General features: G+C 40.6%; 3 protein-coding genes across 8 annotated transcripts in view; all 3 read right to left on the bottom strand.

Annotated features, from left to right (window-relative positions):
- Positions 1-1,502: 1,502 nt before the first annotated feature.
- On the bottom strand, positions 1,503-5,339 carry LOC132071046 (cytochrome c oxidase subunit 7A2, mitochondrial). The gene is made up of 4 exons (XM_059468327.1): positions 5,245-5,339; positions 4,103-4,189; positions 2,561-2,645; positions 1,503-1,717 (listed from the first exon to the last, which is right to left on the bottom strand). Exons 1-4 carry the CDS (start codon positions 5,260-5,262, stop codon positions 1,659-1,661), a joined length of 249 nt encoding a protein of 82 aa, XP_059324310.1. The 5' UTR covers positions 5,263-5,339; the 3' UTR covers positions 1,503-1,658.
- A 3,567-nt stretch (positions 5,340-8,906) lies between these two features.
- TMEM30A (transmembrane protein 30A) lies at positions 8,907-21,487 on the bottom strand. Its single transcript, XM_059467590.1, has 7 exons — positions 21,212-21,487; positions 15,838-15,954; positions 15,114-15,221; positions 14,772-14,859; positions 14,159-14,302; positions 11,988-12,194; positions 8,907-11,092 (listed from the first exon to the last, which is right to left on the bottom strand). The coding sequence occupies exons 1-7, from the start codon at positions 21,482-21,484 to the stop codon at positions 10,899-10,901; spliced, it is 1,131 nt and encodes a 376-aa protein (XP_059323573.1). The 5' UTR covers positions 21,485-21,487; the 3' UTR covers positions 8,907-10,898.
- A 4,691-nt stretch (positions 21,488-26,178) lies between these two features.
- The window catches only part of FILIP1 (filamin A interacting protein 1), a 105,703-nt gene continuing 104,835 nt past the window's right edge, over positions 26,179-27,046 (bottom strand). For all 6 annotated transcript variants that reach the window (XM_059469686.1, XM_059469687.1, XM_059469688.1 and 3 more), the window contains one exon: positions 26,179-26,994. Coding sequence is in view for 1 of the 6 variants with exons in the window: in XM_059469688.1 (XP_059325671.1) it covers positions 26,954-26,994 (41 nt within the window). In the remaining 5 variants the exon portion in view is untranslated. The remainder of the gene's footprint in view (positions 26,995-27,046) is intronic.

The following is a 27,046-nucleotide window of genomic DNA, read 5'->3' as shown; positions in this document are numbered from 1 at the left end:
AAATTCTGCATAATCCCTGTAGGCAGGATAAAATGTGAGCATTTTAAACACAGTGATCTTTCCTTACATTGCCTTCCAGGTGCCCACCACTTGGTCCACACTTGAGGGTAACACTGGCATGTGATGGCAGCAGAAGCCTTACCAGCACTGCACAGAGCAGACTGTTTTGTGTTTCACATTCTTCACATTCTGTGTAGTATAGTTTACTGTGCCATGGGGTTTCGCTTCTTTGTAGGAATCAATGTTAATCTCCACTTCCCAAACCTTTTTCCCACAAATCCATCCAGGTATTTATTCTTTTAGTCATGCAGTTGGCCAAAGCCATCTGTGCAGAGAAGCTACCATTGAGGGGTATTCCCCCATTCACCTTTTTTTAAGATTTTTGGTTCTACTAGAAAGAATCCTGAGTACACTCTTCTCTTCCAGTTTGCCTCAAGTTTAACAAGTATACTGTGGTTCTCCAGGACAGCAACAAAAAATTGGAAACAAATCTTAATCCACAAGAGGCTTAAAATAGCACTGTAGTGGGAGGCTAGATGTTTGAGCTTGTTTTCACATTTTGAAAATTCCACTGTTTCCTTGAGAAGAGAAACAAAACGATTACTTTGATGAAATTGTTTGGGGTTTTTTTAGAAGCCCCAGAGTTACAGAGTCAATACCAGACTTTGGGCACAATAACCCACAAGTAGCAACTTAACAGGAAAGTTAAAAAGGCACAAATTCTGTTAGGAACATAAAACTGAACTAGGGATGCAGAGCAATGTGTTTCCATTATGACTTTCCCCAATAATTGCAATAATCAAGCTAGTGAGAGCCATCACAGTACCTTACAAGTGATGCTTATGCCCTGCTCTGCTGTCCCTCCAAGACAGACTGAAGTCTCCCATGAGACCCAGGGCTGGTGACTATGAGGCTGCTGCTGTCTGTCTATAGCTTCATCTACTCAGTCCTCCTGGTTGGGTAGCCAGCAACAGACCCCCACCACAATGTCACCTGTCCCTGTGCTCCCTTTAATCCTCACCCACAAGCTCCCCATCAACTCCTCACCCATCCCCAGTGGAGTTGATGCAGCCTGGCTGGTCACTGACACGGAGGGTAGCACCTGCTATTCCCTGCCAGTCCTTCCATCCCATTGCTCCTCTCTGATGCCGCTGAGAGCACAGCCTTGCACATCTGAGCACGTCTCTAACTCCTCCTGTTCATTCCCTATGATGCCTGCATTCCCACAGAGGCACTCTTGTGTCCCTGATGAGACAGACTTCCTGGCTGGAATGTCTGTGAGTCCTTTGTGCTGCTCTGCAAGTGCTCCTGCTGTCCCGTAATCCCTTTCCTGGCTCTGGGCATCTATGGCTGGCACTGGCATCAAACTGAGATGAGGAGTGGGAAGGGCTGAGGCTCTCCTCTGCCAGCAAGCTTAGTTTAGAGCCCTCTTCACCAGCCTGGCGACCCTAGGACCACAAATGCTCACACACATAAACAGAAGATACAGTCCGGACACCCACTCCACCACGTAAAAACTGCTTTATTGATTGCAGTTTATATGTTACAATTAACGTATGATTCCAATCATTAAGTCAGCTGCTTATAATAAGCTGCCACCACAGTCACATGGGAACTGGACAAAGAGATGTTGGTTGCTGAGGCATCCTCAAATGGAATCAGTTCGGCTTCTTGGGCATTGAAGAGACAAGAAGGTAATAAACAGCATACATTGTTCCTGAGTTAAGAGACAGAAAAGATATTTTCAGATTAGCACACAGAATTCCTCTGAAGTCAGCTTTCCAGTTTGTTCCAGAAGAAATACTGACAAAAAGCAGCTGCAATTCAGACAAAATACATTTCCACAGCCACGTCTCAATTTTTTTTGGTAATTCATATTTTAGAGAAAAAAAATTTAAATAAATACATTTCCACAGGCTGCAAAAAAAAAGAGATGGGGAAAAAAAGTGGGGAGAGGCATATCTGTGGAACCTCCACAATCATGAAGTTACTAATTACTAAAGTAGCTGAACTGAAAATCCATTTGATCAACACGTTTAAGAGACTATTGCAAAATTAGGTAACAAGCAACATAAAGATTACATATATATGTAGTATTATGAATCTTGGTTATAATTCTGCTAGTTTTCACAGCACATGAAAACTCAGTACACTGAGTATCACCTATCACTAAGAAAAGTCAGGCTAGTGTGAAAACTGGTTCATGTACATGCTATAATTACATTTTACTCCTTTGCAGAATACATGAAGTAGTTCTGTTTTTCCCTAACACCATATGTAAAACCTGAAGGAGTATTCAGACCATGGTGCTTAGTCTGGGAAAAAGTCATATGAAAATCTAAACCTGGAAAAAGCACAAATGAATACACAGTATGTCCAAATGTTGTTTTTGTTTCTCTATATAAACTTTGCACGTTATAAAGAAGAGACTGAAGGCATTGCATAATTATTTTACAGAGAAAACACCATTCATGTTGGAGATTGTACCAAAGCAAAAATATTTTAATATTAGTGCACTGGAAATTGTACCAAAGCATAAATATTTCAGTATTAGCCTTACCAAACAGCGTCAGACCCGCAGTGGTTCTATACAACATAGAATCTTTTGCCCCACCTTTAAGATGCACTGGGAGGCCATTATCCTCCTAATGGAAACAAGTGACAAAAATTAACTATTTATACGCAGCATTTACAATATTGTGTTAATATAACTACAGTTACCCAGCAGAAGAATTACTACCCCACAATATCTTTCTGACTCCCAAAAGACACTGAACCTTATTTAGATCCTGCTCTGTCTTGAAAGCTTTCATTCTGTTATCAGGTGATGACTCACTAGGGGAATATAAAAAACCATGAGCACAGCTTGTATCCAAAGCAGTGACTGGCAGAGGCATGAACACTTCTGACACCAGCCAGAGCCCTCAGGTGCACGGGATGTGATTACCACCCCTAGAAACCTCCCGTCCATCTCCAGCACAGTCAGTCCCTTATACAGGGAGCAACAGGGGGAGGAGTCTCTATTGTCACTTGGTGGCACACAGGAAATTGTTTTGCTCCACCCAAAGCAGAACTCCTAAGCACCAGACCCACGTGATCTTTACTCCTGTCAGCAAGATGACGCTGCTCTGGATCTCAGGCCAGCCTGCAGTGCTGGTGACCTGCACCTTACCCCAGCCTAACTTGCTGTCCCACAAGAAAGGAATGGAAGGAGGAAGAGATATGCCTATAGATCTCTGCCAGCAGAAACTGAACCTCTGACCCTGTCCCATCACCAACATCACCCTCCCATTTCCTTCCCCTTGGCTCACAATGAACACCGTGCTCCTTAGTCCAGTGCCTCAACAAGACTGGCTTTCTCTTTCAGAGGAAAGGAAACCAATAAGAAACTAAAACAATTGAAGTGGGGCTTCTAATATATTTGGTCCCTTTCACGGAGCTGAAGACCAGTTTATCCTCAATCTGAAGCTACAGCTCCAGGTTGTGGCTCATAGCTGGGATTACTCTCTGAAATGTTCTCTGCTTTTACTACTTCACCTAGTGGCCCTATCAATCAGGAACAGAGTAATTCAGAAATTATTCTTAAAGATGCAATATTTTTCAAGGAATTAATCCAATCATTTAAGACCTTTACAGTTTTCATGACTGAGAAATAGAGTAATACCACATCCTTATTAAAAATTACGGGGCTTATCTATGAGCTATAGAAAGAGATGTAGGATTTCAGATTTACCTTTTCACTGTTATTTCTGTCTTTTCACTCTTTTTCTCTATTTGTTCACTGGACATACTCCCCCATATCAACTAATTTCAGAGTACTTTATCTTTGTACCATGCCTAATACTTACAAGAAACTCCAGTAAAAATCATTTCATGGGGTAAAAAAAAAAAACTAAAGAGTCAGCAAGTCAAGAATGTATGTAAAAATACTCAACCTCTGCAGAAAACAACTGCTAATTGCAAATGCTCTAATCATACAACAGATTTTGAGAGCTCTCTTCAGATGTAAAGGGGAGCCTGACCAGTTCTTTTGAAAAAACCATGCAGTTATGATCTACTAAAACCTTGTTAATCTACTAACATTATTCAACTCATTCATTACCTGAAATATCTTCTGATTCTCAGAAACTCTATTTACAAGCCTGCGTGAAGCAGTGCTTATGGTTCTCTGGGAAATCTGGCGAAAAGCCTGAAATAAAGGATAAACAGTGTTTTAGGAACAGTGACATTTCACAGCTCTGTCCACACTGGGTAGAAATTCTTTGAAAAGCAAGACAGAAGTGGGACAGCAAAAATGAAAGGCTTTTAAAAACAAACAAACATACAAAACTTCACCAAAACATGCTAGTTTTGAATTCAGTAAATTTTTCAGCAAACTATGTAAAGGACTGCTTGACTAGCTACCTGGAAAGGAAAACCTCGGAAAAATTACTTTCAGTAAGACACAACGGATTTATGGATCTGCAGCATAACCTTCAGGTTCCCTTTCAGGAGAAATCTCAGCCTCTTCCCCCTTAGACCTCAGTTTTAGGCACCATTTTCTGTATCTAAATAGCGAAAGGGACAATAATATTTTTGACAAAAATATTTGTGTTTCTGAAGACAAGAAACTCCTGTCACTGCTGCAGTTCACCTAGGAGCCACCAGCACAGGGGCAACCTTCAGAGTGCTAAGGAGACACCTTCATCCCACCACACAGCTTAAATCACCTTGCTGTGTCCTGAGCTGGAATCTGTTTCCACACACTGATGATATAGGGTAGCCTACCAAAATCAGTGACCTATATACAATTCTTTAATCTGCCTTTGCTAAAATGTCAAGGCTCAAAGCGCGGCAGCTCTAAGCTGCAGGCGGCCTCGGCCTCCTTCAGGCAACATTGACAACACATCGTTTCCACACAATTACCCTCGCTGGAAACGCAGCCACGGGGCGAGCAAACATACAGTGATGCTGGTTGCAAGGAACGGGACCAGGCATCTCCTCTCCTTACCCACCCCAAACAAACACGCTATAAAATAGATCTCCTTCGAGACGAGCGCAGCGTACCGAGCCCCGCGACTCAGCCTTATCCTCTCAAGTCCCTGAAGCTCAGCACTACGTGGACCTTGCCCCGACCCCCGCAGGTCGCTCCGCAGCGCCGTGCAGGGAGAGCGGCCACCGCAGCCGAGCCCCGCAGCCGGGCGGGCACCCTGAGCGAGCCCCACACGCCGGCGGCGGCAGCGGGCCGCTCTCCCCGGGCCTCACCTGCACGTTCCGCCACATCGCGGCTCTTGGTCCTGTCACCTCCCGCCGGCAACAAGGGCAGCGGAAGGGGAAGCGGCTCCCCCGCCCACGGCGGACGCACCACAGAGGCAGCGGCCCGGAGCGCCGCCGCAGAGCCCACAGCGCCCCCAGCCAGTCCGCCCAGCCCGGCTTGGGTAGCGAGGCGGGGCCGGGAGCCCGGGCTGAGACCCCAGCGCCGGGAAGGACGAGCGGTGACCTCTCAGAACACGCAGGGCCGCCTGCGGCTGAAGCAAACCGGGAGCGTTTGATTGCCCACACAGCCTCGGCGGGGAACCTGCTGCCACCGGACTCTGTGGTTGCGGCCGCCTCGGGAAATCCTTGAAATGTCCCCCCGAGGTCCTCCATACAGAATTTTAAATCTCCGTTCGTTGAGGAGTTTAATACCTGCAGAGGGCGGGATGCGTGTCCCGGGAGAGCAGCACGCTGGGCTGCGCCTGTTCGCCTGGACGCGCTGGAATGCCCAGGGGCCGCCACTGCAGGCAAGGACGCCGAGCGAGGCAGAGCCTGGGTCCGACTCAGGAGCGGTTCTGGCCCCCCTGCGTGGATGTGGCGTCCATCCTTTATTGAGCCGCTACACTCAGAAAACCCCAAAGCACCCCAGGCAGTACCTGGCCTCTGCCTCAAGCTCTGTTAGTGGCTGGGACACAGAGTATTCTGCGTGTGGGTTAAACAAAAAACACAACCAAAAACCAACCAACTTCAGCTTCATGTTTCATGACCTATAATTACATAGAGTGAAGAAATGCTGGAATTGTATGAAATACAAACCTACTCGAGTCTCAGGAAAGAATGAATTGCCCTTCAAGAAACTACTCTATGTAGTTGAAGCCTATGCATGTTTTTTCTGCATTGCAGATCTAGCCCCATAATTGCATTTTCCCATGCTTCAAGCTTATGCTGAAATACAATGCTGTCAGGAATGGCTTTGCTGCAGTTGAAGTGCACTTAGTTTTTGGCATTACAATACTTTTACACTGGTGCCAAACCTCATGATGAATAACGTGTGTCAAACACGACAAATTAGTGCTCAATTCAGTATGAAAATAACAAGGATCATATCTCAATCTTACGAACTGTCCCAAAAAGAAACTAAAAATGCAATGATGAAGCATTTATAGATATAGCCTTAGCTGTGCAAAATATTTAAAATAGCATTTAGAAAGCACAGTCATGGACAAATAGGTGCTTTAACAAAGGAGGAAACTGGATGCATTATTTAACAACTGGATTTCAAACATTTGAGCAGTGCTATCACAGACCAACACTTAAAAATACATTACTACCACTATAAGATAGATTTCCATTCATTCCTCTTGCAATCTTATGAGTGCATACAATATTTTATTCTGATTTTTATAAACTCAGTTGAATACCAGATACTGGTAAAAGAATCATAATTCACAGATAAATTATTAATCCTGATTTCTGCTGTGTGAGCTACGATCTGGTATGTCTGAATCTAAAGTTCAGGGACATTTTCGGTATAAATACCCTTTACAACAGAAAGGCCATACTTAAGGATTGACATGTGGGTTACCTACCTGCTCAAAGCTACATAATAAATGCTCAGAGCAAGCACAGCTGGTCTCTTCAGTGTTGACTAATTCATGAAGAAATGAAAACTTGAGGGAATGAGAAATGGCAACTTGCTGCTTTAGGATGAAGATGTTTCATTAGAAACAAACACACTGCTTCTTCCTAACTGAACAGGGAAATTATTGCATGTATTGCATTGTGTAACAAAATTGTTTATCAAAACTCATTGTTGAACTAAGTTCTGTTTAAGCCAGAAAGAAAGCAGGCTTGTTAACCTAGCTGTTTAGAAGCATTTGTCGTAAAAAAAGTGTTCTACCTCTTCAACCAGTAATACAAGGGTGCATAAATCCTGCTAAAAAGATGACATAAAATTAGGCCTCAGTAGGTGATCCCAAAGACAGTATTTTCCTTTCTTCCAAGAGTATCACAGTCCAATCATTCCCGTTTTCATAATAGAACTAATGAGGTTATTAATTACATTCTTGCACCTCTAACACTAAGCATCTCACCATTTTATTTTGTAAAATTTGGGCAGAGTCCTCAGGTAAAAATTCTATTCAATTTGCACATAACTCTGGTATTCCATTTGCTCAAATTGTTTATTTTACATAATCTTTATCAAGGGTCTAGTGAGAAAGATCTCAAAATACTTCATTTTAATTTATATTTTTTAAAAAACTTCTTGAACTTCCTTAGTGATTGACTTACACTTTTATTCCTCTTTATTTCATCCCTATGACAAAATGAGAGATAATCTTCCAACTTCAGACCTTGCAGCAGCAGTTGATGTAACTCAGGTGGACAGTATCATGTCACTTGCAAGCACAGGCTAAAGATGTTCACACTGGGAGGCTTATGGGGAGGTAGTTTCTTACTTGAGACAGGTCATGTAAGGACCTGCTAATTCTTAGCATGCCGTTTCGTAATGGTCTTCAGTCTTAACTGATACTGTCAAATAAGATTAGATTGGGATCGAACATTCTGTGAGCTAGAAGGGAGAGAATTTTTACATGAAAATACTCCTGGTGCTCTGAGGAAAATATAATACTACTACTAATATTAAATAAAATTTAATACTTCTACTAATCAAACAAAATCCCAAAACTTTTCACAATTGGGCTTTCTGAAAATAAACTTCAGAGTCTATTTTGACACTGCCAGAAGCAGTCTCTTCCATAAACTGGCCACATTGCTAAGAAGCCAGCAAGAATAAAATTGACTTAGATTTTCATCGTTTTGTCTTCTCCTTTGAAAGAGAGCATTTTGGGCAGGTTGTTCAATACAGACAAGCCTTTTATAAGGGGAACATTTTGGGGGTATTGGAGAGGTTTTATGTTGAATTACTGAATTAAAATAAAAAAAAAAAACTTATGTAATACCAAGGGTAGATCACATTTTCAGGAAAGATCAGAAACCCTTTGTCTTGTCACAGGAACTTTGAAGATCAGATTACTCTGTGATTATGCAATGTTCTTCGTCTTCTTCAGCAGCTGCATTAAAGTAAGTAACTTAATTTACTGTAGGTACCTGATTTAGACTTAAGTCACCTTTTTCCACTAAGCACTCTCTTCAACTCAGTCTGTTCTTTTCCCACTGCAAGTAGGGCATGTGAGAGAAGGGTGCAGTCAATAACATTTCCTGTGAATCCAATCCAACCAGCCATGCTCACTGCTCTGTTTGCAGATGTTACTTGACTTACACTCTCATGGCCTTTCCTCCCTCAGAGACTTCTATTAAAAAAAGACAAGACTTGCATCCTTCCTCAATATTCATAATTAATCCTTGAAAGAGTCCAAGGATCCTCCAAGGATCTCCATTGTTGTCAACATGACATCCAGACAAATGAACATAAGTGAAGGAAGAGTTTACAAATTTGACCAATATTTGAACTCTTACAAGCATTTTAAGCCCCACAGGCACACTGTCCCATGCATTTACCGCTAAAGGCTCTCAGAGAACCCACTTAATTGCAATAAAAACCAGACAGCAATTTTCACCCTGGTGCACTTCATTGAGATTGAAGATACATTGGCAGCCATAGTTAGTAAAAAAAAAAAAAAAGTAAGGCATTGAAAAATATTACAAGGTGAAGAGAGAAAAATATTTCTTTTTTAATTTTAAGCACAGCCCAAAAAGCAGCCTTTCCCACTTGGAAAAAATAGGAATTATGAAAGAAGCAGAATATATTTGCATTTCAAGTGACAAACACAAACTTTAAAAATCAAAATATTTTAATAACCAGTAATTGTGAGACATCCCCTTGCTCATTTACTCTATCTTAGACTAGCAGCTACTCCACAGCCAGTTTAACACATTCTCCAATTTTTTGAGGGTACATACCCTTATTCTGTAACCCTAGCAACATGAATATAACACTGTTAATAAAATCTTACAAGGTACTATTTGAAAGCCCTGTTCTGCCAGGCTGTACTATGCAAATAAATTATTATATGTAGTTACAGAAAGCTAGCACACTGGAAATGCTGCCTCATTCCACAGTTTATCCAGACTTATACATTTAAAATCTTAGGCTACACAAGTAATTAAGTAAAACCAGTCATGTGATTATGTGATAAATAAATAGTTTTGTTTAAAGTTGCCTGTAGATTAAGCTATTGGACCATGCATTTTTGTAATAAATATGCAATCCCAGAAATACAGAAATACAACTCATTTAAAACTGCATTTACACTTAATGATGTCTTTTCATCCAGATAAAAATAAATATATGTTCAAGAACAAAACCAAATCTCTTATTAAATGGTTTGCAGAATTTATTAGGTCTCTTTTAATATATTCCATACTTTACCAAGCTAGTTGCATATAAAGTGATCTCCACCATATACATTAGAGTTTCTGTGCATCATCTAAAAAAAGTCACCAAAAAGTAATATTTTACAGGTTGCAGTTAACTTTTAATTAACCTAAGGTGAATCCTTCTGTAATTTAAGACACTAACCTGCACATTGCGTCTAACTGCAATATTTAAATTATGTTTCACAGCAAGCTAAACCTGCATTTCAGGGAAAAATGTCACTGCCATCTCAACTTCTGAACTTCTATCGTTTACTTCCTAAACACCACAAAAAATTCATGTGGTATTCACTCCAAATAAGGAAAAAGTATACAATTCCCTTAAAACAAAGCCTGCTCAGAACACATATGCTTTAAAAAAATCAGGAAACTCCTCGAGTAAAAGGAATTCACCCCAGTAAAAGGAATTCACCCCAATGTATGAGTGGAAAAAAACCTTTTAAGTTCTTCTTGATTAATGCTAGGTGCTGCTCATAAAAAGCAAAACCAGCAAAAAGTGAACTAGGATTGGATATGACTTAAAGCAAAGAAAATTAGAATAAGATTATATTTGCAACAAGCATGTCTCAATTCAGAAGAATCTTTTAAAGGGTCTCACGCAGATAATTAACAAATAGGTTTTCTGGTATTTTCATAGGATGCTCATTTACTGGCCAGGCACATATATTGTAAATATACAAAGAATCCAGAGTGCTGAAGTTTACAGAGCACTTAAAGGATTTAATATAATAGAGGTGGGTAGGACACAGGAAAAATATTTAACAACTTGTATAAATATATTAAAATCTCAGCAAGAAAGGTAGGAGCCCATGCACACAAGACAGTAAATCGAAGAAAACATTTAAGACTTGACTTCTTCCAACAGCACTGACACCTGAATTCTGGAAAGTCAACAATTTACAGTATCTAAAACCATCTTTCTCCACACAATCTAAATGTACTGAATCATACCGACATTACATAGCACGTGAACAAGCAGCAGATGCATCAAGGGAACAGGAGCTATATGCATCATATGGCCTGCCCAGTTAAAGGCAAACATCAGAAAAACTGTTTCTGACACAGGCAGAGATACAATCAATAGAGCTAATTGTATACCCGTCATTTTCAAGAGTTAATCCACAGTATGGGAAAGGGGAGCTTTAGGTAAAAGTTATGCACCCAGTCTCAGAAATGACAGAAGCAGAGATTTGTCTTTCAAAAACTGGGTCCATTCTGGACTGGCCCTGATGCACATGCAGTACACTTATTTTCAGAATGCAAGATTAATTGGGAATGTCTGCACTGGTGTTTCGATTGCCATATTTGTGATGAATGAATAGCAATACCACTCCTAAGAAGAAGCATATGGACCCAACAGTGATGTAAGCAATTCCCAGGAAGGGATTTTTGCCTCCCATCCATGATATGGTGCTTAGGATCATCCTTTTTCGTCCATCAAAACTGTGTACAGGATAATCTGAAAAAACATTTAGGAAAACAAGAAGCAAGTTTCTAAACCCAGCTTGAAGTGGGCACATGAAAATTTTCGTCATTTCAATCAGGTTCCAAATACTAACTGTTGCCTCTGGAACTGGAATTGCAAATATGGAACATTCAGCTGTTCTTTTTGGATAAAACTAATCTGGGTATTGTCAGCTACTTCAAAACAAAAGCCATGTTAGGAGACACTAACCCTGAAGAAGAGTAAAATGCATGATTTTGTGTGTTTATGAAAGCAGCTTCAATAAAGTGAGGGAAATATAAATTTCAGTCCCTGTGTTTATTTTACTACAAAATTTTTCTTTACATTCTGTTTTACATGCACTCCCCACATTTTTACAGCAGAGGAGAACACTGCAGTAGCTACATAAAAAGTATCATTAAGTGCTTTTGAATTTTAAGAATTCGGTAACTATGACAACCCTTCTCTAGTCTCCTGCGTTTCTACCTAGTATTTAGTCTCCTCAACAAAGAATGATGGTCCTTCACCTGATCCACAGCTCTGTCATTTTTGTGACCTTCAGTCAGTCTGCCTTTCATCACATAATGTCATTTCACCTTGAAGTTACAGTTCTTAAATTCCTTTGCTACCAGCTACATCTGTTCTTTCCTCTTTTCCTATGCTTTTCTCAGTTCCTTCCCAGCATCCAACCAATCTGATTTCCCTGTCTCTATGAGGCTATTAATGCCACAAAACTAGCAATTAGAAAAAGTAAAAGATGGTAACAGTCTATCTGGGTCTCAGTGCCAGTTTTCAACCACAGCTCAATACCATCGCTTTTTAGAGATGGTAAGAAGAAAGGCTAGTTCCATCTGATAACTTGCAGATATCTATTTGTATAATCCAGCTAAGGCCTGCTTTCAAAGGATACTGTATGCAATATCCAAAGAGTATTTTCCAGCCTGTAAGGTAGGCTGAAAGTTGTTCTTCCTTTCAATGAGACGATAGAGCTTGCGAAACGTTGGCAGAGCAGCTGTGCGCATCCACACGATGAAGTCCTCGTTGATAAAGCCGTTGTTGTCAGGCTCTGAGTCCAGCATATACACTGGCTTGGGCCAGTTCACAGGTTTTGTTGTGCCTAGGATTATGCGAAAATAATAAAGTATTTCAAATACAAAACTGAGTAACACATTGGCTCATCAAAATCCATTCTAGTGTCAAAAAAAACCACATTAACTTCCAAACAGTATGAACAGACAGGCTGACTCACTACTGTTGCAACACACTGGGCTGTTTAAGAACTTTTCATTTTGCAGGTTTAACAGTTTGAATTCTATAAATAAATAAATAACAGCACTGTCCATTGTTTAAACAATTCATGCAGGTGGGAAGTCATGTCTCAAAGCACTGCTTGGTGGGTAATTCTCCATTATGATGATAGGCCCTCTGCTCACTTGGTAAAATTTGAGAACCAGGAGCATGCCACATTTTAAACATCATTTCAGATTATGTCCAAATGCTTTTGCTACTGTTATTGGAAATACAATTCCACATTGTATTAAGGTAAAGTATCTGCTTTTCCAAGGGTAGCCATCATACTGACAACATGTAATTTGGCTATGACTAAGCAAGAAACCCACATCAGGTTAAGCCTGAAGTTATTATATACCTTGCATAAACACACAGGCTCTTAGAGCCCTAAGAAGGGGCTTTTTCAGACATAGTAGCCAAAGAAAACTTTTATCTGCCAAATTGCGTATAATCTAAAAAATTAGACACATCAGTCACTTCTAATAACAAAAAAAAAAAAAAATCAGTTTTTTTAGACAACAGCACAACCTAGACACAGAAACATTTAAACAAAAACTCCGTATGAAGAGTTTCATTTAACAACTGTAGGATTTCTTTGTAAGTTAAATCCAAACACGATAGAACTTTTACCGGTCTTGACTGGAATAAAATTAAATTTCTTTTCAGTAGCTGGTATGGGACAATGTTTTGGATTTGTGCTTGATACATTGATGATAAAGTGATGTTTCTGTTATTGCTAAGCAGTATTTGCCAGCATCAAGGCATCTTCAGCTCCTCAGCTGTGAGGAGATAGGAGAGGTGTCCAGGAGAGACTGGGCAGGGACACAGATGGGATAGCTGATCCCAGCTGACCAGAGATATCCCGTACCATAGAAAAGGGCAAGTAGAGGTAGGCAGGGCCCACTTTAGCTCAGGGACTCAGATGACGGTGAGCAATTATTTTCTTTTGCATTACTTGTTTTTCTTGGGTCTTATTTTCCTCTCTCCTTGCTGTGTTTTTGGTTTGGTTGCTTGTTTTTAATTACTGAACAACTTTATCTCAACCTATGTGCCTTCTCACTTTCAGCCTTCCAATTCTTCCTTCCACTGAGCAAGGGCATGGTTAGTGAGACACTGTGTGATGCTTAGTTGCCAAGTGGGGTTAAACCCCAACAGTGTACATTACACATTTTTTAGTATTCAGGGTACAAGAAAAAAAATCAGAAATTAAAGACTACCAAATTAATGATTACAGTAAAAGTAAAAACCAAACATGTTTATGAGAAACTTGCAGGTTTTCACAAGTTATCCACAACTGTGAGACGTGTGCTGCCATCAAGCAAGCCAAGCGAGTGAAGCCCCTATAGTACAACAAGCAGTAGTCCAAGACTGATAACAGAGTGACCACCCCCAAAAGAGACTTTCTGAATTTGTCATCTTTTTCAAAGTAGTGTCATCCAGTATTGTTCATTTTGTGTGCTGAAGAGTGCTATGCCTGTTAAACAAGTACTTTCCACTTCTCTCAGAAGAGTTCTTTCCGAACCGGTTAAGAAGAAAAGCCGTGTAAGTTTGCTTTCTAGAGGAGCCCCTTTAGAGATCCTCTACCAAATTTGCCCTAAACCAAAACAAATATTTAAAGACAACCTTTCAAATAGCAGAGTAGTCCTTAGCTTGGATTTCTTCAGAGAACATTTATTTAGCACATTCAGTAAAATGTCTGAGGTAAAACTCTGAAATCAAAATGTGCTTGAAATCAAAATGTGTTTGAAGCATTTTGCTGTTCTTAAAATTTCACTTTTTTTCTTTTTTTACCTTGGAAAAGTGCAGTTAAGTTGTTTCCATCTCCTGTAGGATTCCTGAACTTTACATTTTTATCTGTCCACCATGCAATGCCTTTTTTGATCAAAGTAATCGGAGTCCTTGTGTCATTATCGATGCGGTATAACTCCAGTGTATCTAAAGACAAAATCAAATTAGAAGATCAGCTGCAGAAACATTCCTTAGATAGATGATCATGATAAGCACTGAAACAATTACCTCCAGGAGAAAACAAAATAAAGATAAGCAGGCAAGGCATTTACTGTCTGCCTGACATAATAACAACCTCTTCTGTAAGAATCAGTGTATATGAGATAGCAGTTTATTACCCATATATGGTATCTATGTTTCTAAATCACAGCAGTAGCAGATTCTCACAACAGGTATTTCCATCCTTTGTGTGCTATAAGATTAAATTAATTCTCCTAGCAATTTTTAAACAAGTACAAGCAGTACAAGATATTTATTTTATTCTGAACAACGAAAATGTGTTAATTCAAAACAAAAAAAGCCCACATTATCTTTATCTAGAATAATGTGCACACAATAGATAACATACACTACATCACAGACCCATACAAATGATAAGTTAAAATTGTGACCATACCATTAAACATACTGTTGGCAATAGCTCCACAAGGAGCAATGGGTTTGTCCTCGTTTGTGCGGTAAGGCTCACATTCCTTACTTGGATTCTGATAGTTAGAAAGAAAAAAGGCAAATGAGTCTGTCCTAGTTCACACAACTAACTTGCTTTTTACTACACGATCAATACGAATTATAATACTTTACAGTTATTTTCAGTAAACAAAATATCAATTCCTTATGGTTGTCTACTGTTATGCAAAAATTCTAGTACCTCATTATCATGAAACCAAATAATTTATGTGGTGATTTATGCAATAGACAGAAATTAGTTGCTCATTCACATCCAAGCATGAATACCTACAAGTAGTGAACTGTTGTCTCCATTTAGCTGGCTGTCATCCCGAGATTTCACGTAACGACGGTGGTTTTGATAAAAGTTGGAAAGTCCATAATACATGAATACATTGCTCTACAAAAAGCAAGATAGGGAAAGAAGGATATCATTAATACAAACCTGCAATTTTAAGTTCTTAAACTCTTAGGTTTATAGCAATATTCATAAAGAAAGAACCTCAATCCTCAAACTTCATATGAGTACATAGAAGTACTGTCCTAAGAAGGCTGAAGTCAAACAATATAAATGTGCCACCAACTATCAGAATGATATTCACCAGCACCAACCCCAATACCTGTCTTGTCCAAGGTAGAACCCATAAGCCTCATTTGCCTCCAATCTGCCAGAAAGCACTTATTTGGTATTTCCAATTCCTGTTAAACTGAGATTTTTTATATCATGCAGGAATAGCTCATCTACTCTCTAGCTGTGTGACACATAGGGTAACTTTGAATGTGTAAAACACAAGCATTCCACTTAATGTTTTACGTTTCCAGACAAATGGAGGCATTAGGAAATATCTCATCCCTCCTGATGAAAAAGGGAACATAAAAATCAGATCCACGTTCAAAGGAAAACCAAAACTAATCCTCTAAAACAGGAAAAAAAATTTCAGTGACAAACTTTCATTTCAATATGAAATAAATCATATAAACTGTTCTGACTTCATCCTGCATACAGGGTGGCATACCTCAAATGCATGTTCCAGTGTGAAATTGATGGTGCATGTACAAGGGGGCGTGCTGTCCCAGGACACATTTAAGCATTTGTTGCAGGGACTAGAAGGTTCTGTTCCTGTATAGTCAATCTGTAACAGAAAGTGCAGTCATTAGTTTACAATGGGAGAATAAAGAAAAATTATTAAGCAAGAGAGTTGCTGTGGCATTTATTTTGCAATCATATCTCAACACCAAGAGCACATTCAGGCCTATCTGATAATCTCAAGAAGTCTTTTCCAACCTTAACCATTCTGTAAATGAGTTTTTGATTCTGACTATATGCTTGATTTCAAATGCAAACAAATTAAACACTGAGGTTAAATTACTCCTGGAGCAAAACCAAACAAAACCAACAAGCCCTGCACACAGCCCCAACCCTACCAAAAAACAACACCAAAACGAAACCAGCAGACACTCCACACAATGTGATGTTTCCAAACTCTATGAAAAGCAGATCACAGTTTTTACATGCTTTCCAGAGAGATTAAGCTTTTAAAAGTCTAGCTATTTAATGAAAAAAGATTTGCGTTAGAAAAACTAGATTTGTTGGCCATTTTTAGCCACCTAATTGGAAGAAAAAAATTAAAATCACTTAATGCCCAAAAATTGTCCTAAAACAGGAAAGATTAATGCACCAATATTGTTTTGTCAGGAATAGAAAAATAATCAGTATATGGACAAGAAAGATGATCAGTATTAATCTGGCTTATACAGTATGTTCTGTCTTGAATATTGTAGATCATAAAAAGCCTTTTTTAAAAATCTGTACATTCAGCCTTATCAGCCACAAGCTCACCCTACAGTCCAAGCCAACTCAAGTAACTTGACCACATCAGCTCTCTCTCACATGTAGCTCCAGCAAGAGTGGCAAGAGAAAGCTTATATCTGTCTATAAAAGATGTATTTCTACACTTAACATGAATTACCTATTTCAGAATTTAGAGTCAGACTGGTGAAATATATACTTCACTGCAAAAAAACTGTGCAGCAGCAGCATTTAAACTAGAACATCTATACAGTTATACAAAAGGCTGCTGCAAGTTGTTTGTCCTGATTTATGTTTGTAGTGAAAGGCATAACCAAGAACTAGTGATTTATGACTGGTCCTAATGCCCATATTTAGGTTAGCTAAAATAAACACACACAGTGTACTCAGAAAAAAACTGAAGCCTATTTTCCTCGGCATCTTCTTCAGGGTCTCTCTTCCTGTGATTTCTTCAGTATCTATTAAGCTGCAACCAGCTCCATCAGCAAACACCTTTACTGACTGACATTTGCTCTGCTGCCAGATTTCTGACAGACAAAACCCATGCACTAATGAGCCTAGCTGAAACTAGACAGCTTCAGAAGCTACTACCTGGCAGAGAGAGAGACTGAGAGAGGATCATGATCTTTACAGCTCAGCTGAACACAATATTAAGTTTATGCTGATCTAGAAATAGCACTGCTGCAGCAGCCATGACCAGCTTTGCTCAGCTGCAGCAGACAGACCCCACTGCTGCTCCCAATGAACAATGCATCTCATTTGTTGAAGGCTAACTCAGGGGTGGGTGTGTTCTGCCAAAGTAAGCTGAAGCAACCATTTCCTTTAGAAAGAACTTGCCAGTGTGAGAAGTTGTTTCAGGTCAAGAGCACACGCTAAAGACTAAGATTGCAATAGACCTAAAGATGTCACTTTTAAAAACATAATGCACTAAATTCTGTGGAGCATTAAATTGATGTATATTGAAGCAGTACTATGCTTTGATGCACTGTTATCAGCTTGCAAGCTATCAAAGAGCTCTCCTGTACAGTAACTGCCAACACAAGTGTATTTTTCTGCATCCACAATTACAGATTACCTTCAAGAGAGCTTATTTAAAAGGATGAAGGCATCCATCTTCACCTCTTGACAAAGTAACACTTTTGACTGTGAGAGCTAAGGACTGACGATGGAGTCCATGGCAAGAAGCTGCCTGACCCCTCTGTTCTGTCCCGTGGGATCACTCAACAGCTGACAACCAGACACAGTGAGCCCTTCCAAAAATCTCCAGATTTAAGGACATTGGGTCACTGGGTATATCCAAGTTATTCTGCACCAAAGGCCTTTCAGGCTGTTGATGTCTGTCAGCTGACATACACCTATAGAAGTAACATAATTACTGCATACACATTTTCTCCAAACTATTTGTGATTTTGCAGACTTCATACTTTGTCCTACTCTGCTTAACCATTTCTTGTGTAAAAGGCAATCCATAAATCTGGTCCTCTTTGTAGGTTTTATTAATTTTTTATCATTCCTGACATGAGGCTACAGGAACTGCACACAAGGCCGAAGATGCAGGCAACAGTAATGTACTTACTTTCAGTTATCCTTTCCTAGCCTTAAGTCAATCTGGCTTTTTATCTACCATTATGCATTTCACAGCAACAGTCACAGCATAAAGATCTCTTTCCCACTTTTAATACTTTGCATATTCCTCACATTTTATCATATATTAATATGCTTTGTCAGTGCTTCTTATTCACTCTGTATATATTTTTAAAAAAACCAACACTCCAAAGAAAAAAAAAAAAACACCTCCAAGAAATGAACTATTTTAACAACAGACTCAAGATAAATGGCTGATTATGCCTTTTAGAAGCCATGAAAAAATGCTAGAGAAAACACAACAAAAACCTGATAGGTCTAGTACACTTAAACTGTTGGAAATCTTCCACATTTGAATTCAAGACATCTTATAAAGGAAATCAATGGAAGAGGTACATTTTGCTGCTCAGTCCTTGCACCTGTAGAACAGCACAGTCCACAGAGATACTAATGGCTACCATACCTTGTTTCAGGAAAGAGTGACTTGAACCTAAATATGTATTCAGGGTCACAAATTATACATCCTACTCAATTCCAGTACACTAAGTTTACAGGCACATACACACAGATTTGAGAGCTATGCTGTTGCCTAGGAGGCAGGTGTAAATCACCACCTGTGCTTCCTGCCCCGATTACATTTCTAAAAAAGCTTAGTCACTGCATGGAGCTTCTGGACGTCTTGTCTCCTGCAGCCAAACCTTATTCACAGCTGTTTGTGAATAACTTTTGGAGGTTGTAACAAAAGCCAGCATTCTAAGCAGGGATGTATGTAATCTAAGCATGTATGTGACAGCAGTGTCTTAAACTGCACCCCTCAGTGGTGTTTAGAGCTCAGATGTTGGTCCTAATTGGTAAAATGCTTTATCTGTGTTTTGCAGCTGCAACTATAAAGCCTTTTTTGATTTAAAAAATTGTTTTGTTTTCTTAAATTCAGCTGCCTTTAGGATGATAATCTCACTTGCAGAGTGTCACTTCATAAAACAAGTATGAGGATCAGGCAACTGAACACAAACTTGCCCCTTCTGACTCAGCACAGGCTCCAAAGTCCCTCCTGTCCTCACAAAATCCTAACAATCAGATTTTTGAGAATTTCAAAAGGTGAAAGGGTAAATCCATACAGTAAAACAAACAAATGAAACTCTTTTCAGTCTTGACTATCCTGAAATTGGAGAGGATTGAAGGCTTGTGCCAACAGGTCTCCACTACAAATGGTTACTGCTGCTCTCTATACACAACCTGACTGCGTAGGGGAGCATTGGTTGGGCTCCCAGCTCACCTACGACTTTTGTGCCAGATGTTAGGTGGGAACAGCTGGTTTTTGGGTTCTACTGGAACTTACCAGCAGTACCTGACTGAGCTGCTTAAGCAACAACAGTATATAAAAACCCTGTATATGCATACAGCAGCAATATAGGTACAAGAAGTCACATACATTTTTGGACTCATGAAACTGATGCATTTCTTGTTCCCATAGATCAATGCAGATTCAGTCATAATGGAAAAAGGACATATTTGTCCAATTATAATGATCTAAAACTTTGTACTGATTTACTATAGAAATGGCTATTTTAAATGCAGTTGTCAACAAAAATCAGAGTTAGCAAGGATACTTTTATACTTCTCTCCAGGAGTCTTGGAAACATGCAATTGTATTTACCTTAAATATGTTACAACATGACAATTTAAAAACCTTTGTGCCCATGACAAGATGGCTATGTTCTCTGAAGCACCTGTGCCAATTTTCAGACGTTCAGCACAACCCCAACACTTGTTATAAGAAGCAACTATTTTCTAAAAAATATGCTTACATACAAATTATGATGCTGTAAAACACACTTCAGCTTTTGGGTTTTTCCCTTCTGCTTTTCTCCTTAACTGTAACTGTAGATCTTAACATAAAAGTAGATAAAATTGGTTTCATTATAACCTTATTTGCATTTTAAGAGAAATATGGAAACACCATTCATTCCCTATCTCATGATTTCTTTAGCTAACTGGGCTTCAGTGACAACTTGCCACCAGCTAAGCTACTGTCTTAAACTCTATTTATTTGAAAGTGACAGCTTAGTCCAGTAACTGGAGTGATTTGATCCACAAAAATTCATACTTTCCAATAAAAAAACACAATGAACAACCACACAGCTTCTTCCCTACAATCAATCTCAGTCATACTAGTTCACCAAAACTAATAGCTGTCAATTGCTTCTCAAGGCTGCCCATCCATAAGCCCTGTGCATTATTTCCTTTCAACACAAACTGGTTCTGTTATCAAATGGATCGATCTGTGATACACAGTTCAGTTTTCAGCTAATGCTCAGCAACTTTTCACAGCAGTAGCATGGCTGGTTATCAGATGTAAATCTGATAAAACTGTAAATCTGATAAACTCAGACTGGAGTTTTCTAAGTGTTAATTAGAAAAAAGCCATACTCTTTGATCGTTGTTTCCAAGCTTACTCTGGACATCCTGGTCTCCCATACAGCACCTGCAATCATCGGTGCAGGTAAGAATAACAGCAATACATTCACCACAGAGCTTTGTCCTGAAAATACAATTACTTTGGAACATTTGGACATAAATAATGGACTGCCACAGGCTATTCCACAGATGATGCGCTGCCTGTACTGCTGAGGAAGAAAAGGAGCACTGGGCTGTGTCGATTAAAGGCAGGCAGTAACTCCCCTGGAAGCTCCCTCGGGAGCACGGACAGAACTCACGGAAGAACTCCAGCCTATCCGCAGACTCCTGTCACTCGCTGTCTGCTCGGGGCAATTAATGGACGCTCTGCTGACGAGCACGGACGTTAGGCCGGATCGGAACCACCGGGTCCGCCCCGCACGGCACCCGCCGGGTCCCGGCCGGCCGGGAGGGGACCGGCTTTGCCCGGAGCCGCAGGCGGCCCCCGACCGGCGATCCCCGCTCGCCCTGCCCGGCCCGGCCTCCCCGAGCGGGCCCCGGGCACCCAAAGCCCCGGCCGGGCACACCCGCCCGCGCACCTCGTACTCGCGGATGTTGTTGGAGGTGACGAAGATGCCGATGCCGATGGGGATGAAGATGAGGCCGATGATGAAGAAGGCCGGCAGCACCGTGCCCGCCGTCAGGATGGGCTGCCAAGCCGGCAGGCGCTGCTGCTTGAACGCGGTGTTGTCGGGCTTGCGGGTCTTCACGGCGCCCCCGCCGCCGCCGCCCACCGCGCCGCCGCCCGGCACGCCGACGCCGCCCGAGGGGTGCCCGTCCGCCTCCTCCTTGGCGCTGTAGTTCACCGCCATGGCGCCGCCGCCGCCGCCGCCGCGCGACACGTGACCGGGGGCACCGCGCCTGCGCACTCGGCCGCGGGGCTGCGGGAGGGGGCACGGCGGGCGCGGCCCGCCCAGACCATGGAGTCCTGGAGTAACGGAGGCACGGAATCGTCAGGAGTAGGAGAGACCCGCAAGATCGTCCGGTGTGATTATCCACCCGGCACTACCAGTGTGACTCCTAAACTACTAAACTACGTCACCCAGTGCCAGATCCAGTCACCTCTTGAACACGTCCAGGGATGGTGACTACCACCTTCCTCGGCAGCCTGTTCCAATGCCTGACGACACTAATATTTTTTTCTAATATCTAATTTGAATCTCCTCCGTCTCAGCTAAGGCCATTTCCTGTTGTCCTCACTGCAGGCACGGCAGAACAGACCAGTCCCTGCCTCACTCCAGCCTTTTCTCAGGGAGTTGTAGAGAGAATTATGTCCCCTCCCAAAGCCTCCTTTTCTTCAGGCCAAAACCCCCCAGCTTCCTCAGCTGCTCCTCACAGGATGTGTTCTATGTGCTGGCCAGGCAGGCTGTGCTCTGGTGAGGATTAGGATTGCAGACTTAGGGCAGGGCTCCTGCCTCCTCATGCCCAGGGTTCAGGTAAAACCCGGGCCCTCAGCCTTGTCCTCCCCTCTCTGTGCTCCTGAGCACTGCCCCTCATCCTCTCTGCTGGCATGCGCTGACCCAAGGCAGCATCCATTGGGTCAACAGAGAGGTCAGCTTCAGCTTCCTACCCTCATAAATAGGATTAGTACTGCTGTAGAGATGTAACAATGCACAAGAGTTTTGAGAGTTTCTCTTAGCGGAGCCATGTATGCCAACCACCACTTTTGGGAGCTCTTGTGCTCTGTACTCCTGCTCTGCTGTCAGGAGGTGTGAGTGAATCAGTGCAGTGGATACAGAATCACAGAGCAGGTAAGGCTGGAAGGGACCACAGAGGGTCATTGGTCCAACCCCCCCTGCTCAGGACTGCATCCAGATGATTTTTTAATATCTCCAGTCAGGGAGACTCTGCAGCCTCTCTGAGAAATCTTTTCTAGTGCTCTGGCACCCACACACTGAAGAAGTTCTTCCTTGTATTCAGGTGGAACTTCCTGTGCATCAGTTTCTGCCTGGTGCCTCTTGTTCTGGTGGTTGGCACCACTGAGAAGAGTCTGGCTCCCTCTGACTCCACATCCCCCTTTAGGTACTTACACATATGGATGCTGTTGTTTCCCCTTAGGAGCTAACCTGACTGCATTAAATAGAATCACAGAATCAATTAGGCTGGGAAAGACCTCTGAGGTCATTGAGTCCAGCCTTTGACTGAACACCACCATGCCAACTACACCATGGCACTTGCTACCACTTACAGTCTGTTCTGTAACACCTCCAGGAACAGGGGCTCTACCACCCCTCCAGAGCTGCCTGTTCCAGTGGTTTAAACCCTTTCCTTGGAGATGCAGTCACCTTGTGGAATCCAGTGTGGGAGTATGTACTTGTATCCCAGAACACCTGCTTTAACAGGCTTTGCTCAAGCTAATGCAACCTTGGAAGTCCATGTTTCTCACTTCATTGGCACTTCTGTTAAAGTCTCACAAAACATTAAAGTCTGTTTTGTGAGGACTCTCTGGTCCTTCCTATGCAGGACCCCAAGAGTACTACCAAATCCACATTCAGAAAATATTAATGTATTTACTTGATTTCAAGGAAAAAAGTAAGTGGAACTATTTAATTAAATAACTTTATAATGTAGTTCAATCTGCAGACTTTTTAGCTGGCTATGGAACAGTTTATGTAAAATAAATGCCTTTAAGCTCTCCGGAGCACCGAGAGCATCAGCCAAGACCACTGGGGGGAGCACCTGACTTGTGCAAATGTATTTTGTTCTGGAGGCACCAAAGGCCTCCTTGACATAGCATAGGAAATCCGGATATATATAAAAACGTCTAAAATATAAGTATTTATTCTGTGCCTAAATAAATATATAGGGTACAAAAGTTAATAATATTCCTTGTGGCATCTGTGCTAAAACTATATTTAATTCCTAATTTATCTTTTCCAGTATCTTGTGGACTCCAACTTTTGCTGTCATTCCCTCTAAATAAGCCCATTGTCTCTAGTACCACCCTTTCCTTTATTGTCTTCTGTTTGCAATTATTACCTTGAGCTGTAGTAATTTTATTCCCACAGCATCACAGAGAATCCAGAGAGATGCAACTTGGGATCCCAAGGGAACAAGACTGCTTGAAAACCTGTGGTGAGAGATGGTAAGAAATTTCCCTGGCAGCAGGATAATCAAGGGGCAATAATGGGAAGCTGGGACCTGATGCTCTCAGGTCTGAGAGGACTGGCAAGAAAGGGCATGATAAATTTGTTTAATTATGTTTCACAACAAGAGAAATCTAAGTATTTGAGATTTTTTCATTGATTGAAACTATATTTTATCACTATAATTATACTTCACAGGTCTTTCAGTCCTCTTTAGACAGTAAGAGATCTCTAAGGGAAAAGTAGATTTTTCGCTGGTTTTCTATTGCTTAGCAGTTTCTGATGTCTATAGCATATATATATATATATATATATATATATAGCATCTATATTTCACATTAGCTTAGTGTGAAAGTTCTCCCCAATTACCTCCTTTAAAATTACAGTACTTGTAGAAATTAATCACATTGTTAGTCTATATTAATAGATTTCTTCCTGAGTGTCCCCAAAATATAGACTAATTATGTGGTTAATGCACTTTTTTTATATCTTTATCTTAGATTCATATTTAAGTTAGGTGATGTAAAAAAACTGACTAGGAATATAAATGCAAGATGAAATCACCAGTCTCCTACTCCAAAGTGTTGCAGTTCATAAAAAATATTTTAAAATCCAAATTATTTCAATACACCATGATTGTATGTATGTTTTAAACAAAGCTTTATTTTAGGAAGCTTAAAAACTTAATCTAAGTGCAAAACCATAAAAATTTATATATTTGTTTATTAATCATAAACTCACACTCATAATGAATTTGCTTTATATTAAAATTTAGACAAGGAAAAATATTTCCTACTTTGACTGGGACCTTTTAAATCTAGACTCAATTTTGGAATACCATTTTACTTGCGTCCTACTCATATTTAAAAGCTGAAGTTTATTTCAGGCATGTCACCATCACTTTCAAATAGGCAGGAATTTCAGTCCAGCTGAGCTTAGTGTAGATCTTAACATGGGTAGGTTTCAATTCCCAAGTAATGTTTTGAAGATAGAAGATCTGGGTCACTACAATGTTCATTCTGCTGCGCAGTAAACTGAAATGTGGCACACACTAAACTTTATTCATCTCAGCTGTATTGCTCTCTAAAAGCTGGAATTTTTCTCAGCTTGCACTAAAATATGATCTACAAACACAGCTATGTTATTGGCATATATTGTCTGTTGTACAAAGAAAACCCCACTCCTTACAAAACATGGTGTACCAACTAAGTATAAGCTATACCAATGAAATTACTCTTCTGCCAGGATAAGCAGCACTTAATTTTGATTCCTCAGTATGGCTGTAATAGTAAAATCTTCACAATGGAGACCAGCTCCACAAAAGTTCATACAGGTGCCAGAATATCCTGCTTCTCTAGAGTGTCAGCATTTGCTGCAGAACTCATATGTAAAAGGAAAAACAGCTCCCGTGGCTCCCATGAAGACAAAATTGACTACACAGCAATGTGATATTCCAGCTTCAAAGATGGACCAACCTAACCATCCCAGTGGGATGCTGCATTAATGCAGTCTTTCTGGCATCTCACAGCACATCTCCTGCAAGCAACACTCTTTTCCTTTCCAAAAATTAATTTCTCCCAGTAGCTTCTGCAGTTAAAAATCTGCAGTATTTTAGGTAAGTGCCAGTGACTTAGATTAAAAAATCATTGGCTATGAAATATAAAAGAAAAAAAAAGACCCTGCCTGGATTGGGTGTAGCTTTATTTATCATTCTTTCAAAAATCATCCTAAGTATAGCTGCCACAGAACTCTCTGGATGCTGTTTGAGAAGCTACAGCCACCAGTGTAAAAGGGTGCCCTCAGCATGTCAAGAGTGCCTGGTGTCTAGTCCAGGTGCTAGTCCAGGACTAAAGATTCTGACAGTTCCATCTCTGCCTGTGCTGTGAAAGCACAAGGTTAGAAACAGTTCAGTCACTAAGAGCTTGGTGATTGATCCATCTCTGTATCTTAACTTCTGAGCCTACAAGAAAGATGGAGAGATTTGCATGGGCATGTAGTGACAGGACAAGGAGGAATGGTTTCAAACTGAAAGACAGTAGGTTTAGATTAGATGCTAGGAAGAAGTTTTTCACTTTGAGGGTGGTGAGACACTGGAACAAAATGCCCAGGGAAGCTGCTGAACAGCTTTCCTGGAAATGTTCAGGGCCAGGTTGGATGTGGCTTTGAGAAACCTGATCTAGTGGAAGGCATCCCGGCCCATGGCAGGGGGACTGGAACTACACAATCCTTAAGGGCCTAAAAACCCAAACCATTCTATGATTCTATGAATCAGTTTCACCCTGTACATCACTGTGACACTGTATGAGACACCAGTCAAAAAAAGGAACTTCCAAACCCATATTCTGTTCCCATAAACAAATACATGGATGAGCAATGCCAGCCTTAAGAAACTGGAGTTTAAATGCAAACACCTGATTACATTTGCATAGTTGTGAAAATTTATTAGTTACAGTGTAATGAAAATCAACTTTTTTGGTACAGGCAGAAGTAAAAACATACTTTATATAGAAAAAAAATCACAGCTTTAAAAACTGACTTACATAGTTTAAAATGAGTAAATTTGGTTGTATTTCAAGGCATTGGACTTTAATACTTAATTTTATGCCAAACCATCACACAGTGTAAGAAATATTCTGCAACAAATTCCATACAGCAGTCTTCAGAGTATTTAGTCTCACAGAATCTCATGGTGGCAAAAAAAAAAATACTGAATACTTTTCCATTTAAACAGAAAACATTGCAGAAGTTACATTTTTCTTTCTTCACATACTCTCTATTACAAAATATCAAATTGCAAATTTGACAGTGTATTCTACAAATAAATGTGTCATAAGCAACAGGAATTGCAACTCTGGCACAGCTACTTTACAAAGTGTATTATAAAAATAAATTATATGGCAAATATCAAACAAAATCAAGCACGTGCCTTAGGCTTTGCAATTGAGAGTGAAATTCAGCTGGCAGAAAGACTGCTGCTCTCTCTCTGATTAGATACTTTTAAAATACCAGCAAGGCCATTGGTTTTTAAAGCTCTACCAAGAAAAAAAAATATATATAAAACCTAATGGAAGCACTAACACTTCCATAAGTAATCAGTAGCACAAGTGACCCTGGTGTTGATGGCAGAGAGCTTCTACAGTGATCCATCCACAGGCATGGAGGGTAGTGCACACAGAGAGCTCTACGGGCGGTAACTCATCTAGAGTTCACGCGTGACTGGTGAATGATGACACTCTCTAAAAGAAAAGAGAGCAAAACATTCGGGTTTATAGAACTACAAACGCATCG

The sequence above is a fragment of the Ammospiza nelsoni genome, chromosome 3, assembly GCF_027579445.1.
Source record: "Ammospiza nelsoni isolate bAmmNel1 chromosome 3, bAmmNel1.pri, whole genome shotgun sequence".
In the NCBI taxonomy this organism is placed as follows: Eukaryota; Metazoa; Chordata; class Aves; order Passeriformes; family Passerellidae; genus Ammospiza; species Ammospiza nelsoni.
This window is presented reverse-complemented; position numbering and strand designations above follow the sequence as displayed.

Excerpts from the sequence above, each read along its gene's own strand:
- LOC132071046 (XM_059468327.1), bottom strand. Across the intron at positions 2,646-4,102 it reads AGAATCAGAAGATATTTCAG|GAGGATAATGGCCTCCCAGT; the intron begins GTAATGAATGAG and ends TGTTTCCATTAG. Across the intron at positions 1,718-2,560 it reads TGCGGGTCTGACGCTGTTTG|GAACAATGTATGCTGTTTAT; the intron begins GTAAGGCTAATA and ends CTCTTAACTCAG.
- TMEM30A (XM_059467590.1), bottom strand. The coding sequence starts at position 21,484 with ATGGCGGTGAACTACAGCGCCAAGGAGGAGGCGGACGGGCACCCCTCG. Across the intron at positions 15,222-15,837 it reads CACTGGAACATGCATTTGAG|AGCAATGTATTCATGTATTA; the intron begins GTATGCCACCCT and ends TGCTTTTTGTAG. Across the intron at positions 14,860-15,113 it reads GAGACAACAGTTCACTACTT|AATCCAAGTAAGGAATGTGA; the intron begins GTAGGTATTCAT and ends TCTAACTATCAG.